Source organism: Nycticebus coucang, chromosome 7 (genome assembly GCF_027406575.1).
Source record: "Nycticebus coucang isolate mNycCou1 chromosome 7, mNycCou1.pri, whole genome shotgun sequence".
In the NCBI taxonomy this organism is placed as follows: Eukaryota; Metazoa; Chordata; class Mammalia; order Primates; family Lorisidae; genus Nycticebus; species Nycticebus coucang.
The window spans coordinates 104,148,599-104,165,732 of NC_069786.1; the positions used below are offsets into that span (position 1 = coordinate 104,148,599).

At 41.9% G+C, this 17,134-nt stretch overlaps 1 protein-coding gene across 3 annotated transcripts in view; it reads left to right on the forward strand.

Moving 5' to 3' along the window:
- Nucleotides 1-17,134, forward strand: part of ADAM23 (ADAM metallopeptidase domain 23) — a 172,810-nt gene that overhangs the window by 42,532 nt on the left and 113,144 nt on the right. For all 3 annotated transcript variants that reach the window (XM_053597754.1, XM_053597753.1, XM_053597755.1), the window contains exon 3: nucleotides 61-137. In XM_053597754.1, the coding sequence (XP_053453729.1) occupies nucleotides 61-137 (77 nt within the window). The remainder of the gene's footprint in view (nucleotides 1-60; nucleotides 138-17,134) is intronic.

Here is a 17,134-nt window from a genome sequence, read left to right on the forward strand (position 1 = left end):
TATAATCTTTCTTAAAGACAGGAAAGTAACTGCAGGTTCTTTCCGTCTTTCAATCCATAGGCCGTCCACCTGGCCCAGGCAAGTTTCCAGATTGAAGCCTTTGGCTCCAAATTCATTCTTGACCTCATACTGAACAAGTAAGTATTTAGTCATAATCCTCTGAGAAACCTGGTACAACAAAACTTCATTTTTATAATATTGGATTAGTCAGAATAACATCTGTTGTTGATGCAACTGATATTTTCTAGCTGATCATATGTTACACGGCACATAAAATAAAATATAAATGTCTGAACAATGATTTTTTTTTCCTTGAAAGAAAAGACATTTAACATTTACTGTGTTAAATATCTCAAATGCAGTGCTAATGTTATGATTTTAGATGGAATAAATATTTGAAGTAATGCTAGTTAATTAAATGTTAACTATAGTCATCAGTGTATATAAGAAGCATGCAAAACTACTGATTAAAATATAATTTAACTTCGGTCAAGAAACTTCTTCCATTTTACCCTTTACAATGCAATTCCCATGACTTCTGTAGGAAGAACCAGGTAAGTGATGACTTGCAAATACCTATCTTGAGAAGATTCTTTGCTTTATAATTTGCTCTCATATGGATTCTTAGAAAGTTTGTTCCTGATGAAAATTTGCCTGATTGTCTCTGAGCATGCATTACATTTAAATGCGCTTGGAACCAGTTGTACAGACATCTTTGTACAAGGTGTGACCCAGAGCTGGTGACTGAGCCAGAGCTCTTCAGTCTCAAATAGAGCTAACTCAGAGCCTTTCTTGGGTGTAAACAATTTTCTGTGTGGTTTTCTTGGGTTACAAAAACTCCAGTCAGTATTTTAAGCTCTCATTAGTATGTCGATGAGGACTTCATCTTTGCAAGAAAGATACCACTTAAAGCAATCAAACGCTGTATACTATAGGTGGTCACAGCCAATATCTGAGAAATTGCACAGGATTGTAAAGAACAACTATTAAATTTTTCATATGCCAAATTCTGTGAGCTCTGCAGAAAAAAAATGCAAGTCAGCTTGGGTGCTCCTTACTCAAGTGTTACTGCAGCTTCAAGTCAGAGTGAATCAGCAGAACTCAGAATTCCCTGCATTGAAGGTACTGCAGTTTTTCCTTTTGGGTGAGTTCAGTTCCACCACGCTGTGTCAGCAGTGTGCCTGCCTAAGAAATTTGTCTTGCCCAATCTTAGACTATGTTAAATAGCAGGACATGGCTAATTTTAGTTAAAGTCCTCTATTCCTTTAACTCTTACTGCAGTGGAGACCATTATTCCAAACTGTAATGTGATGGCAACAATCAACACTGCTGTGTGTTTTGAACAATAAAATATCACAGTCATAGCAGAATTTCCCAATCAGATATTAGATCATTAGGGTCATAAGGGATTTCCAGGGACTTAGTGTTCTGGAAATGTGTCAGATATTACTTGTCAGTAACATTTATCCTGTGAAGGAGTCAACTTGAGCACCTATTATGCGTAGTCCCTGCCTTGAGGAATTTAGAGTCTCATAGATACTGATGTAATTTTAGAAGAGTGAGAAATGAAATGTGCTAGAAGTTAATGTGGTATGTTATGGCAGCACCTAGGAGATGCAGCTCTTCTGGGTAGAGGAGTGTGAAAAGGCATCTGGGAAAAGGCAATGCTTGAACTAAATGTTGGAGAAGTGTGTTGTAGGCATGTGAGGTGCTGTGTCTGTGGAGGCAGGGCCATGTTGCAAAAACACGAGTCTTTTCCAGAAGCTTCCTTGTAAATGACAAGGTTGAGGCAAAAGGAGATGGGTTGGGAGAGGTAGGCCGAGGGACAGGTCAGCTCTTAGAATATCTGGTATTTCATGCTCAAGTTCTTGGCCAGTATCTCTGAGACTGTGAACAGTCAAGTCTGGGAAATAAGCAGAGTTCTATTTCTCAGGAAATGCTGAGATGCAGGGAGAGGGAACTCTTAAGAAATCATAAGTTGATAAACATCATTGGGATTGCTTCAGTGTGGATGGCAAGGCAGAGAGAAGTGTTAAAGATGACAGAGGGGCCTTGATTGGTCGGTTGGGTGGAGGGTGTGGTATTTGGCCAACTTGGGCAGCACCAGAGGACGGACAGATTAAATGGTGGAGGGAAGAGAATGTGACGTCAGATAAGACATGATCTGAGGGGCTCTGGGACACACATGAGACCATGTCTGGGAAGTAGCTGGCCACAACCTCAGAAGAGAGGTGGGAGCTAGAGATAAAAGACTTGAGAGTTATTTTCTATAATAAGTATTGGAGGCAAATTGGCTGTGAATGAGGTTGCTCAGGGAGGGCAGAGAGAAGCTGGAAAGACAGTTTTGAGGGGGGAGAGGAAGAGGAACCCATGAAGGAGACTTGAGAATGAGTGGTCAGAGAAGAGGAAGAGAATCAGGAGGATGATAAAATGGAGTTTCAAAATGGAAAGGTGATTTATAGCAGTCGAACGATCTAGTGCAAAAATTGCCCTTTGGATTTGCTAAGTAAGTGGTGACTTGTGGTCTGGAAGTGGCAGTTTTAGGTCCCAGTGGGCTGGGACTGAGAGGGGATGAGAGGGATGATGTGGAGACAGCCACACCATTTGGAGCTAGAAGGTGGTGTTGGGGTCCAAGGTGCAGCTTTTTAGTGATCATGGAGCAAGTGGGTCGACTGAGAGACGGAGCTGAGGAGGGTGAGCGGTTGAAGGTACAGGAGAGAGAGGAGAGAACCCACAGGGCAACAGCTGGGTGCAGGCAGAGGGAGCGAGATCAGAGCACAAGGGCAGAATTTAGTTTTGAACCAGGAGAGACCGCTCATCCTATATGGTTATAAAGGCTTTGGAGTGTGGGCAGGTGAGGAGATGGAGTTGAAGAAACATGTCTCTGAAGATGTTCTTCTTGGAGACAGCATTGTTTGCCATAGGGCTTGGGATGAAGAGGGATGGTGTGTTTGAGGATAATGATGAAAATTTGTACTAATTGCTGGGAGGAAAGGGTGAGGAAGCTCACCAGGGCCATGTTAAAGAATGTAGGCGTGACCTTCATTAAAGACCATGAAGCACCTTTGTGTCAGATGTGTGTCTTTGTCTATTTTTTATTTTTTGGAGGGTGGGGGAGAGACAGTGTCTCACTCTGTCACCTGGGCTAGAGGGCAGTGAGTGACACCACTGTAGCTCACTGTACCCACTAACTCCTGGGCTCAAGGGATACCCCTGCCTCATCCTTGTGAGCAGCTGTGACTATAGGCATGCACCATTGCACCTAGCTTATTTCTCTTTTTGGTAGAGATGGGGTTTTGCAATATTGCTCAGGTTGGTCTGGAACTCCTGGCCTGTAATTTCAGGTATGAGGCACCACACCTGGACTACTTAAATTTTATTTTTACATAATATTATTTACGACTTTTTAAGAGCTGGGTGCTCCTGTTACCACTTTAAGAGCAGGGTGCTCCTGTGAGAGAAGGAGGCAGACTGAGGTGTGGACCCAGGGTCCACTTTTTGTGGTAGCACAGAATTGTGCAGGCAGAGCTCTTGGTACACTGGTGAGTGACTCAGGTCGTTACTATCAGGATCTGGTCTGGGGAAGAAAGGGAACAGAGGTCTCTGGAGTGATAAATGCATGGCAGGGAGGCCATGAGGGTGGCTTTGTGTGGTACCTCTCCGGGTGGTCCTGAGCCTTCTGAGTACAACATGGGCGTGCGATACAGCTGCAGTGACTTGGAGAGAAGAGCAGGTGTCACAGAGTGAGATGTGTTGTGGGGGTGGGCTCTAGTGTTAAGTGATTAAAAAGTCTGGTCCATGTTAGACTAAAGTTAAAGAGTCAAGAAAATGTTTAAATGAGTCATGGATGAATCAAAAGAACTTCTGGGGAAGGAGGAATCTCATTTCCACCATGGAAGGCACATTATAGGCAATGATTTTAAATCACCAGAAGAGGGAAAGGCAGAGGTACAGGGTAAGTTTGCAGGCTTGGTGTGTGGAGGAATGAGCACATAAAGATGTTACCATGGGCTGGTCTGGGCACTGGCCACAGCATCCACACCGCCCGTGACCTCCCAGGCCTGGAAGACCAGCTGGTGGGGCCTATCCTGATGTAAGTTCCTGGGATAAGAGCCTTTATGGGTATTTTGATTGAGTGAACAAGGAGGCGTCTCAAGGAAGTGCTGTGTGCTTTACTCATTTGTTCAGCAAATGCTGGGTGAGCATCTGCTCTATGCCTGTGAGCGTTACAGGTGCTGCCATTGATGGGAATAGGACAAGATTCCTGTGTCCCCAGAGAGCCTCCTTGCAGAGGAGGAGGCAGGCGGAGGTGAGTGCCTTAAAGAAGAAACCACTGGGCTGGAGGGAGAACTGCAGGTGGAGTCGGAAGAAGCCAGAGGCCTGTCTGCTGAGGATCTGGTTGTAAAGAGGAGCCATCACATAACGCTGAGACGCCGAGAATTCCACACAGCTGGGACAGCAAGGCAGCTGGTGCTAAGGACACAGAATGTTCTAGAAGGAGGCTGTCTTGACTAGAGTGCAGTGGAGGGGCAAGGCTGGTGGGAAGCCGGGGAGCCCAGATCAGAGGGGAAGCAGCTGTGTAGCCAGACTGTGCAGGACTGTGTGCTGTGGTGAGGAGTTTGGGTGGGAAGCTGGAGGGCAAGAAGTGTGGGAGTGACACAGCTGGGTCTTCTTCTTCTTTTTTTTTTTTTAGCCCAGGAGCACCTAGTTGTGCCTAAGAGGACCGTTAGTCATGCTCCTGTTAGAATACTCTCTTTAAAAATTTTTATTTTTTTTTTCCTCCAGAACAGTCATTGTTCCAAGTTACCGTAGGTTTTCAAAAGACTTCTAAGTCCCTATTTCTTCTTTTGGGGTGTCAAACAAACAGTTTAAATTAAAAAAATTTTATTTAAAAACTCATTTTATTGAGGTGGTATGATTGACATTGGAGCAACAATTCTTACTGTGTATCAGTCCTTGGAAGTCCAGGAGTCTGAGCGTGCCTCCTTTGTGTGTATGAGTGGAATTATGCCGAAGCCTATGAAACTATCTTTGCTGGTGTTCTTCAGCAAGTGTTTATTGGGAACACTTGATCAGAGCTGCATAGTGGTTGAGAGTATGGTTCTGTGGCCAAACAGGCCTGGGTTTGAGTCTAAGGCCTGCCATTTGCTAGCTGTATGCTCTTGGGCAAGTTTCTTAACTTCTTCCTTTTCTTCTCTATTACTTTTACCACTGTCCCCACAAGCGCACCCCTCTAAAGCACACCATTCAGTGGTTCTTAGTTATATTCACAGAGTTGTGCAGTTGTCACCACAATCTAATTCCAGAACATTTTTATCATCCCCCAAAGAAACTCTTTACCCATCTCCTGTCGCTCTCTGTTCTGCTCTTCTGTTCCTGTGGATTTGAGTATCCTTGACATTCCACATCAGTGGACTCATACAATGTGGGGCCTTGGTGACTGGCCCCTTTTACTTAGCATAATGTTTTCGAGGATTATCTATGTTGTAGCTGAATGATACACCTGTGTGGGGATCTATCCTTAACTTTTGAAGCTTTCATTTCTTTCTGAAGTTGTAGGTGGTTATAAGGATTAAATGAGATGATGTGTGGTACTTCCACGTGTCTGTTAATCAGAAGGGCATGATCAATAAATATTTGTATTTACAGCTAACTGTTGTCAGTGCAGCTGGGCAGTCACAGGACTGGCTGATGGGGGATGCAGCATTGAATACGAGTCATTAATTTCATGGGGCTCGTGGTCTAGAGAGAGCAGCCCAGGTCATAGGACATATCTCCACTGAACTGAAGGTATGTGTGGGATACGTTTGGTGCTTCTCCAGCAGTCCTACAGCTGCCTACTACACATCCAGCAAAGAACGTGGCAAAACTTGCAGGCCAGTGCATTTCTGGATATTTAAATTCCAGGCCATCTGCCTGGGTCTGGGGTGAAGGCACAGGCCCTCAGCGTGCTGTCCTGTTTAGTGTGAAGTGAGATCCCTGTGCTTCTGTTAGCCTCTTTCCTGTATAGAGAGGGACACATTCTCAGGATGCACCAAGCATCAAGGGCAAGGCCTTCTTGGTTAATAAGGTCGCAGCGTGTTCCTAAGGGAGCAACCATGTGGGGGCGTTGCAAGCCTTCTTGTCCCTTTGTCTCCACTGGTGCCCAGGGAGAACTCTGATGGGGTGGGAGCAGTGGACAACATCCACATTGGGTGGCTGAGACCTAAAACTGAGGCGTGGACTGACAACTTGGACAAGTAAAGCAGTTCTGAATTTGGAAAAAGATCTTTGTTCTGATTTTCTGGGAATCAGAGGTGTTTAAGATGGAATATCTGGAAGATGCTTATTTAAAGAAATAAATGTGCACAGTAATTTTCTCATTAAAAATAGTTCATGCTGTGCTTGTGAAAGAAGAAACTAGCCACACTGGATGTCCTTTCCGTTGGGTTTGGGTCTAGCTTTCTTGATGTCCTTTCAGTTGGGTTCAGGTCCAGCTTTCTTGCTGACTGGCACTTTAAGTCATTCAGTCAACAAACATTGATTGAGCATCCCATTTGCATAAGATACTGTGCTGAGAAACACGGAACTGAGAGCTCTGGGCGTGAATTCCTCCTTTCCAAGAGCCCATGGTAGGGGAAGGAGATGAAAATGTCTACGAATAGCATTAAAACATGATGGAAAGGGACTTATGAGACCTTGGTGAGGAGGGAGGGTCTCTGGGGAAGGTGGACTTTGGTGGGGGTCTTGCCAGATACTCTTGGTTTTGGAACCTCTGATAGTAGACCCTGGGTGAAGCTTCCAGAACATGCCTGAGAGGGAGTGGGAAAGTGAGATGGGGAAGAGAAAGGAGCCAGGGAGGACTGAGTCCTAACTGCTTGCTGCTTGGGCATCTGCGGCTCATCCCTCTGAGGAGCCCTGGGGCTCTGAGGATCACATCACCCTGGAGAGGAGCCGGCTGAGGCAGGGAGCTGCCAGTCTGTTACTGGCTGAGGGCACTTTCAGGGCACTAACTCTTTCCTACTTCCTCCTGGGTAGGAAAATAACACTTTCAGGCCAAGGGTCTTCTTTCCTTACATTTGGAAAGACTGGGAGGGAGGGAGGTGCACACCACCTGGGCTGGTGGTGGCAAAGGTGTGGGAGCAGGAAAGCGCCGTACCCCTGGAGTACATGGAGGCTTCCGAGTCCCCAGAGAAGCTCGAGCTGCTGAGCAGCAGATGAAGGCAGACCACCGATGGGGATTCCCTAGGTTCTACAGGGGAATTTCAACGTCATTCTTCGTATTTTTTTTTTTTTAGTTCTGCAGATTTGGAGATTAAACTTAACTTGCTTTGTACAAAGAAACATGAGGAGAAGCAGCAGACCTCCCGCCACGCTTTCCTTTGGCGAGTGGGAGGACCCAAATCAGCGGATGTGGCTGGGGACTTGGGCCAGCCTGAGGCTGCGAGGTGGTTGTCTTCCTCAGGTCTCAGCATATGAGTTTGTGGCTCCTGAGCCCAGATTGGCTGGCTGTGTGTCATCGCCAGCCCCAGTGTCTCACTGCCAAAATTCCTCCCACCTCCGGGAAAGGGAATCTGGGAAGGCATCAAACTGGGGGTTTGTCTCAGCTCAGGTGCCGGGGGGGTAGGGTGGGGTGTGTGTGTGGGGGGGGTGGGGGGCCTTTGTGGCCTCCAGTCCGGAGGGGTTGGAGTAGGTGATGTGCACATTGCTCTCCAGTTCAGAGAGTCATTACAAGGCTGCTAACTCAGAGGCTAAATGCTTTATTTCCTAATTTTAAGGGCTCTACAGACAAAGGAAGGCTTTCTGCTGCAGTAGTAATGATGGTGATAAACCCGTGTTAAGCCCTTTACCTATCTTTTCCGATTTAAATTCCTTTAATAACCCCGTGAGAAAGATATGATCATCCGCATCTTACTGCTGAGTAACCTGAGGCCTGCTGAGGTTCGGTCCCATGCTGGGATCGGTGCAGGCTCTCTGCCTACAGCCTCCTTCCCCACGCTGCTGTGGTCACAGCACAGGACTGTCAGTTCACAGATGAGCTGGGCGTAATTCTAATGACTGCAGATCTGTTCACATTGAGAACAAGAATGGAACTACTATTGGTCAATTTTTAACAATATAAAGAAAATGCAGACAGACCCACTAGGCTTTGAAATAATCCTGTTTGCTGAGCAGAACCACCTGTTATTGGCTCCCACCCCATTCATAAGTTGAAGTCCTAACCCCTGGTAACTCAGGATGTGTTTGGGATAAGGTCTTTTAGGAGGCAGTTAAGTTAAAATGAAGTCTTTAGGGCCTTGTCCTTATAAGAAGAGCAAATTTGGACACAGACTCGAGTGTAGGGAGGAAAGACCATGTGAAGACACAGTGAGGAGGCAGCTGCCCTCCAGTGAAGGAGAGAGGCCTTAGAAGGAGATCGGCCCTGCCCACGCTCAATCTTGGATTTCTAGCCTCCTGAACTGCGAGGAAATACATTTCCCTTGTTTAAGCCAGTCTGTGACATACTTTATTTTGATTATTCTGTATTTTCATTTTATTTTTTATTCCTTTAAAAAAAATCTGGCCACATGACTTCTTGCCTTTTTTTTTACTTTAAAACTTGGAATGGGTTATTCTTGTTTGGTAATAACCCCAGGACATGCTACATGAAACAGGAAACACACTCAGTTTGTTTCTCGACAGGACTTAGATCCAGCTCGCTTTCTACCTGACGTCCTTTGTGACGTCCTTAGCAAACTAATACACCATCCTCATTCATTTATTGCTTTCTTATTGCACTGAAACATTTAGCCTCGAGTGCTGCTTGTTAATGGTAAATCTGTTTGTCTCTTATATTGTAATTTCTAAGTACTGGTTTGAGAGATTATGATCTTTTCCAAGTAGGCACTTTAGGAAGATTGGAACTATTTTGGTGGTTTTGAAAAGGCTTCTTTGATAATAAAACATCTTAAGAGGCAAAGATCCCCAAAGTTGCTGTAAATGTTGATTGCCATTGTGCCCTGTGTGGTATTATGTAGGCGAATATTGCATTTTATACGTCCTTGAGGCCCAGCAGTATTTTCAGCTTTCTAGTGCTGGTAGGAATGAGTTGATGTGGGATTTCTCTCCCAAAGGCATCCTTTTCTCTCTAGTTCTAAAAATTTCGATTCTGCAGAACCAGGTAGCTCTTCTTTTTGCCATATTTTCATTGGTCAGGTATGTACCTCATCAGATCTTATCTCAGGCATTTCTGGTCAAAAAGTTAAGCCTATATTGGATGCTTTGGTTTGCTTTTGAAAACTCATTTATTTTTATTTTATTTTATTTATTTATTTTTGAAAACTCTTTTTTTTTTTTTAATGGTAGATCAGGTCCAGCTTGGTGTTTCATTGAAAAATTTAAAATAAAATGAAAATTTTAAAATAAAAATTTTGAAAAATTTAAAATAAAACGAATATTCCTGAAATTTTAGTAGGTTCCAGTTCTTATTTAGAATGGATATCCTACCTACTTTCAGAGTGGTTTGAAAATGAATTTTACACAAAATAACAGTATTATGTTACAAATTAAATCACAACCAAGCCATTGATGTTTATATACTGATTCTTGATTTTCACAGATGGACAAGGTCTAGCATAACTCCTGAGTAGTAAAGTAAGTATAGTGGGGACTTCCTTACCCCATCCCCGTTGCCTGCTGACAGTAATTACTGTGGAGGAACGGGACCCAGGAGGATGAAACACTAGGCTGGGGAAATCAGGAGGGCCATAGGTGCTAGATTTTTCTGAGTTCTGGGAGATGAGAAAACCGTGATTATCCAGAGAGAGAAGACTATGGTTATAGTCCTTGGCACCAAGGAGAAAAAAAATATGGCAACTAATAATTTCTGGAAGAATCAAAGGTATCTAATTATCAGTGTGATCACATTGTACTGTTTATATTGTCTAGTGTTGGGGGTCGATATGTGAACCTGACCTGGTTTGAATGCCAGCTGGGAAATGACGCTGGAAATACCTAACTCAACACCCGTTTTCGGGAAAGACAATTTTGAGGAAGCCTGGAGATGGCTTACACTAACTCAGGCTGGGCAGACCAAGGTAATGCAGCACCATCTGGCTTCTTCAGAAGGTTTTTATTCGTTTTTAACAAAGGTTCATATGCAAAAGATAGTGTTGAAAGAATCCCAAGTTCCTAGAAAGTTCCTAGAAAGCCGGAGTAAGTGGCAGGGGGTTGGTCAACAGCCAGTGGTGTATTTAAATAAGAGAAGGCAGGAGAAGCTCGTTCTGTTCAGGTAGGGGAAGTAGACCAGGTTTTCTAGTTTAACTAAATATTCCAAAAGAGTTTGATCCCTCCCATCTGTTGATTCTCAAATGCATGGGCCTTCAGATTCTGTTCCTTTTTTATGATTCTAAAGAACCCCCAGGAACTGCCCACTTGCAGGCGTTCTCCTTGGTTACCCTGGAATTGAGGCAGGGCACTCTGCTGAAGAGTCAGCTGATCTACCTCCCACAATCTAGGCTATAAAAGACCCATCTAGTGAATCAAGAGACTATTTCTTGACTGACGGATAAAAGAAGACCCTTAGCAAGGTCCACTGCAATGCAAAATGTTGGCAAGTAAAACCTCAGCTTGATTCATTCTTCAGAGCACTTCTTGGTCTTTTGAAGACAAAGTGATGTTTAAAAATCCCAGCCGAAGTGAATCATGGCAAAAAATTGAAAAGCAAAGAGAATTAGATGTCCCTAAAGACTCGTAGAAGGACCTTAATCCCATTTGTGAGGGTAGACCCCTCATGGACCCATCTTTCCCTAAAGCCCCAACTTCTTAATACGAACACTGGGGGGTTTAAGGTCCATTGTGATTTTGGAGGGGCACATGCATTCAGACCACAGCAGACAATTTTCAATGACAAGGAAATTTCACTGAAGGTATGTTTGAAAAGTTCTACAAAGGTGAACCTTAGAGAAATAATAAAAGCCTTTATCTCATTTTTGGTTTAGTCTGCTTTATTCTCACTACTAATATTCTTTACATAAAACTAGCCCCAAATAATAATTCATTAAATTTTTCTCATGATTCTGTATAGATTTGTATACAGTAAGGTCTTGATAGCACATTAAATGGTTCAGTAAGATTCTCACTGGTCATTTCCTGCCAATAAGAATTATGTTATTTCTAGAACCATTTTTTTTTGATGATTCATAGACTAGAGTCATCAGATAGATGCATTTTCCTTCATGTTTTAAAATTAATGGTAATTTAGAATCCCCAATATTAAAATCCTAACTATGGTTTATTATGAGTTGTTTATAAAAAGTATTCTCTTTAAAATGCCAGTAGTCTAATACACTCCCACATAAGAGGAAAACTCAAATCAATTCCAGGTGAGGTGAAGGGGAAGGAGGGAAGCTGGGGGAGGGGAGGGGGATGGGTGTGCGCCAACTAATGGGCGCACCTGTTGGGGGCAGGATGCAATTATAAGATGGGCTTTCCTTAACAAATGTGAACAATGTAACCTAATTCGTTATACCCTCAATTAACCTGAAACAATAAGAAAAAGGAAAAAAAATAAACTACTTATTTTCAGTACAGAGTAAAAATAAATAAATAAAATGCCAGTTTTAATTCATCTACCATAATGGTTATGTGAATACTTAGATTGTGATTAAAAACAAAACAATCTACACAGCCTTGTAAATAAAACCATTTCTGCAAAACGTTTCAAGTACTTGAAGTTAAAATGATCAAAAAGATAACTTTTTTTTAAACAGGAATACTTTTCAAAGAAGAGAATGAAAGTCTCTTAACACATTGCAGAGGGCTCATTTCTCTTTTTGCCCAAGTGACTTCACACATCCAGCAACTCAGATTAAACTGTGTGACTCGAAGGATCTCTCAACAGAAAGACAAACCATATCTTTTATAAATCTATAGGATTTCTTTCTTTTCTTAGACTCTCCCTCCAACTTCATTGAGGTGTAATTGAGAAATAAAAATTGTACATAGCCGAGGTGTACAACATGATGTTTTGATACAGGGGTATGTTGTGAAATGATCACCGCATAATTAACTATCCCCGCTAATTAGCATATCCATCACGGTTATCTTTTTCCTTTCTTTTTTGTGGTGAGAACATGTAAGATCTATTCTCTTTGCAAATTTCAAGTATACAATGGAGTGTTATTCACTACAGTCACCGTGCTGTGCGTTAGACGCCCAGTGTTCACTCATCCTACGTAACTGGAACCCTCTGACCAACCAAGGATTTCTTGGAGACTTAGTTGTGTCTGAGGCTCTTCCTCATTACTGTTAGCGTTTATTCATTAAGCACTGACCTGGTGCTTAGCTGGTGCTTGACCCTAAGAAGATGCTTTGCTCTGTAAAGCTATTCAGACAGTGGTAAAGGGTTTCTTTGTATGACTGCTAGCACCTGCTCCCCCTGCCTCTCTCTGCACTGTGCTAGGTTATGGGGAAACAAGAATAAAAGGCTGTCCCTTTAAGAGGCCCCCAGCATCTGTGGCGGGATGAGGGAAAGTGACAAAGAGGAGGGGCAGCTGAGCTCTTTTGAAGGGTGAGTAATTCAGGGAAGGATAGTTCAATACGTTTAGAGGTGGTGGGGGCTAATAACTTTTTGAGCATCTATATTTGCTGGGGAGTCAATGATAGGGAGTGTTCACTGGATATATGCACGTGGTGGGCTACTGACACAAGGTAGCTAGTTTGCATCTTTTCCTTACTAGTATCTCTACCTGATACCCCTTTAACAGCCAAAATTTCTATAAGCCGCAAAAATGAAGTCGTCTTGATATTTTAACTGAGGTTAAGAGTGTAGTGCCCTTCTTCTTTTGAGACGTTTAGTAGGCTCCGTTCATATGAAATCATTAATGTACTGATGACTGAGTGTAGACATTTAGTGACAATAGTGCTTTCAAAAGTAAATAGTAAGTCTCCCTGTGAATTTCTGGGTTTTATTTTATGTCCCTGTTTTTGATTTGGTGAACTATAAAACGTGAGCAAACTGCAAGGTGCTGTTAGATATTCTTTTTCATAAAAGCAGTTTGAGGCAAGGTTTCCAGGGCTGTGGATTAAAGGCAGCATGTTGTTACTGCACCCCAGCGCCCTGAACAGAATCCCCATACTACATTTTCCTTGTTTTGAGTTTATATCTCTCTTCAAGGTTTGCTGTTTGGAAGTATTTCTTTTTCATGATTAAAACATTGCATGAATGTGAAAATTTATTTTTGCTTTTTTTTTAATGCAGAAAATTTTTTTTTCTTTCTGTAAGGCCCAGAATATAAGATTTGCTTAATGCAATCTGATTGTGTCTATCAGATACTAATGTCAGCATAGAGTAGCTTATACCCATTGTCCTGTGCCATACTCATCATCATATAGCCAGGCCATACAGAAAGCCAAAAGAAAACCAATATATCTGGCTTTCTTTGGAGGCCACTTCCTGGTAAATAATAATTAAATTACATGGCTCTTAAGTACAGAAAGAACAGAGTTCCTGTGGGTTATGCCACATGTGTGAAACACAGATATGCAGGTAATAAGGAAAATAAAGAAATTGATATGAAGGAAATAAAACCCTTTATGTTCGCGGGATTTGTGTCTGCCTTAGCAGTGCATGATACAGGGCCTGGAACCAAAATGTTTTCCTTAGTTTACCAACAGCTCTACAAGCAACGCTTTTTGTAGAGCACTTTAGATGCCCGTCTCCTCTCCTTTGTGCACTATCCAGAGGTTCAGTTTTGACCTTGCTCTGCCCTTGTCATCAGGGAATCTTCAAGAACCTGAGGGTGTTTCTGCTGCCATCTGCTTCCACCTGTGAGAGAGGCCCGTGGCTAGCTGGGGGATACTCCCTGCCAGCATTTGCATCCACTGTTGACGCCTCCTCCATCATCTTCCATTTCTGATAGGGCCTTTGAATATCACAACCTCACACTTTTCTTGTTTTTAAAGTAGAAGATAACATTTTCTTACTATTGAAGAAAGCATGGCACAACTTGTCTTTTCAAAGACTTAACCATGGGATATTTTTGGCCCTGGTGTTTTTCTAAGTTTGAAGTCAAGACACAAATTTTCTTTTTAAATGTCTTATTTCTCTTATGAAAGGAGGTTAAGGGTCAGGGGAGCATCTACCTTTTTTGACTTGGCTAAGTGTGTAACTTTTGAATCTTCCACTTTGAAGTTGGAAGGATTTATAAAGACTGCTGATCAATGAAAAAAGCTTTAGTTGTGACACCTTAGTGCAAAAGCATTACATGTGTATTTGTGTATTTGGTTCCTTTGTCTAAGAACAACTTATAGCTTCTTTAAGGAGCCTCCTTTTATCATGAGATGTTGAGGTTAGATAAACCTTTAAAAGTTATGCAGTCCAGCTCTCTGATTTTCAAATCCCTTCTTATCCCCATTGAACACTCTTCTGGAATATTCCGGTACACCGCCAGCCTGCAACAGCTGATTCTCTGACTGTGCTGACCACTGTCAAGTCCTTTTTCTTTCTGTCATTCTGTAATTTTTTTTATCCCTGTCCCAGTTTTTGCATTTGAGAGCCACCTGCTCATGGAGACTGAATGTGAGTCTACTTCATTCAGTTATCAGCACTTTCTGGAAATTGACTCCTGAGATTGCTGTTGTGCTAAAAAAGAATATAAATAAAAAATAGAGAATTCTGTTCACATGTGTTCCCCTAGAATACAAAGTAAGAATATACATCATTTTCTAAGAAGAAAAGATTGGTAAGTTATAAAAAGAATTTTTCTAATACATGAAAAATACTGTATTTTAAGAATGTAAGAAGCTATTTACAGTTTTTTTCCCTGCCAGTGTTCAATGCTATTAAATAGCAAGAGGTTTTCTAATTTGCAAAAGGATATTTTGAAGTCCACAAGAACTTTCTGCAATCTGAAAGCAATCTCAGATTGAATTTTTCCAGATTTTTGCTCTCGATGAGTTCTACAGATGAGCTGAACATAATGTAGTCCATTAAGAGAACAGTTAATAACTATCCATTAATACATGTAAAATCCAATGTGTTAAATATAATTTAGTTTTATTTCTAATAATGCATGGAAATGTGATAAAATATTTTAACATTTCAATTAGAATTGAAATATAGCAACTTAAATATGTTTTTAGTGTCTCTTTAGAGAAAGTTATTAGGCTAATGTAAAAATCATATTTGATGCCTCAAGTTTATCTGTATTTGATCTGATTGTATTGGGAAGAATGGTATAAAAAATGTACTAACAACCTTGGCTTTAATTTGGGAAGTGATCATGGCACATAAAATAATACAGAAACCATGGGTATGACATACCATATTTTTTGTAATCATTACTTATTATTCTTAACACATAAGACATCCAAATCTGTTTGGAAACTCAGTTTTTGTGTGCACACAGCAGGCACCTGTGTATAAGGGCATGCTGTTTAAACTGTCTAGTCATTGTTTTGGTCAAAATAGGTCACCTTCTGAAGACTTCATCTGAAAACATCCTGAAAGTAACTCTAGTTATTTTCTCCTGTGTTATCTGTGAGCCTGCAGAAACTTTTCCTGTGTGTGGGGGGATTTGAAAGGTTTTTGTATGTTCGTGTTTTGTTTCATAATTATAATGTGCTGTTCATTGAATTTTTAATGTGTAATACAGATATTGGTGGCATTTCCCATTGACTTTGAAGAGCGGTAGAAAAGAAGTCAAGCACTTGTAAATAGCATGTTTGGGTGACTATGGCTGACAGTCCTTTAGTTTGCAGTGAATTTCAGGTACTGAGGATTTTGCAGTAATCGTGTTTCTCCTTCATGGTATATTACATCATTGATCTGCATAAGGCCCCAATATTATTTAATGTTTTTATTCTTATCTATTTCCTGTCACCTTCTTATTTTTTCTGCCCATATCCCAAGGAGGACACCACTGCACTCTAGCCAGGGTAACAGAGAGAGAGAAGAAAGGCAGGAAAAAAGGGAGGGAGGGAGAAAAAAATGAACACCTACACCTAAAAGATTATGTAAAATACCTTGGGATTCTTGCCTCCTTGAGATATTTGTTGCCTTGGGTAGAGTACCATGGTGTCATAGCTCACTGCATCCTCTAATTCCTGGGCTCAAGCAATCCTCCTGCCTCAGCCTCCAGAGTAGCTGGGACCACAGGGGCACACCACCACACCTGGCTGATTTTGCTGTGTTTTGTAGAGGCAGAGTCTTGCTCTTGCTCAGGCTGATCTGGAACTCCTGAGCTCAAGTACTCTTCCTGCTTTGGCCTCCCAGAGTGCTAGAATTACAGGTCTGAGCCACTGTGTCCAGCCTTATATGTGTTCTTATAAAAATGTCTATTATAGTTTTCTGTGCATGTAATTTTTTTCATATGGGCAGTCTTACGGTGTAGATTTCTGCTCAACACAGTGTTTGAAGATGAATGGCTAAAACTGTGTGTGTCTTTTATATCTGTGTCAGAGTAATAATTTTCTTAAGGGGAGAAATCTAGAGTTCCTTAGTCATTTTCCAACCACAAGTCATATTGTCATATATATGTATAAATCAGTATGCATATGGTCCAGGAAACTGTGTAGGAATTTCTCAGAAGCAGGATTGTTGGGTTATAGTATCTAGGACAGGTGTACACTTAATTGGATGAGGTACTGCTGTGGGGTTGTCTTCTAGAAAGGCTGCCCTGGTTTATGCATGAGCAAAGCATGATGCTCAGTAGAGTATTCAAATCTAGTATTTATTTGAAGATGGACCTAGTGATTGTTTTTTTCTAGGCATAGCTATTCTCTGTCTGTTGAAAAGATAATTGCTTATTTTTATTGGTTAATGATTTCAGAAATTTAAGATGAAATGATATGAAGGAGCATCTCTTTTAGTGTAAATTAGTTCCCTTGGGACTGCATTAATTTAGTCAGGCCACTGCGATCCTTAGGGCAGTGGACTTTTACTCATCTAGTGCCTTTGTTGTCTGATGGTGTCATGGTGTGAATTTGAAAAGTTAGCATAATTAAAAAGGAGGAACCTGGACGGTGCCTGTGGCTCAGGGAGTAAGGTGCTGGCCCCATATACTGAGGGTGGTGGGTTCAAACCCAGCCCCAGCCAAACTGCAACAACAACAACAAAATAGCCAGGTGTTGTGGCGGGCGCCTGTGGTCCCAGCTACTCAGGAGGCTGAGGCAA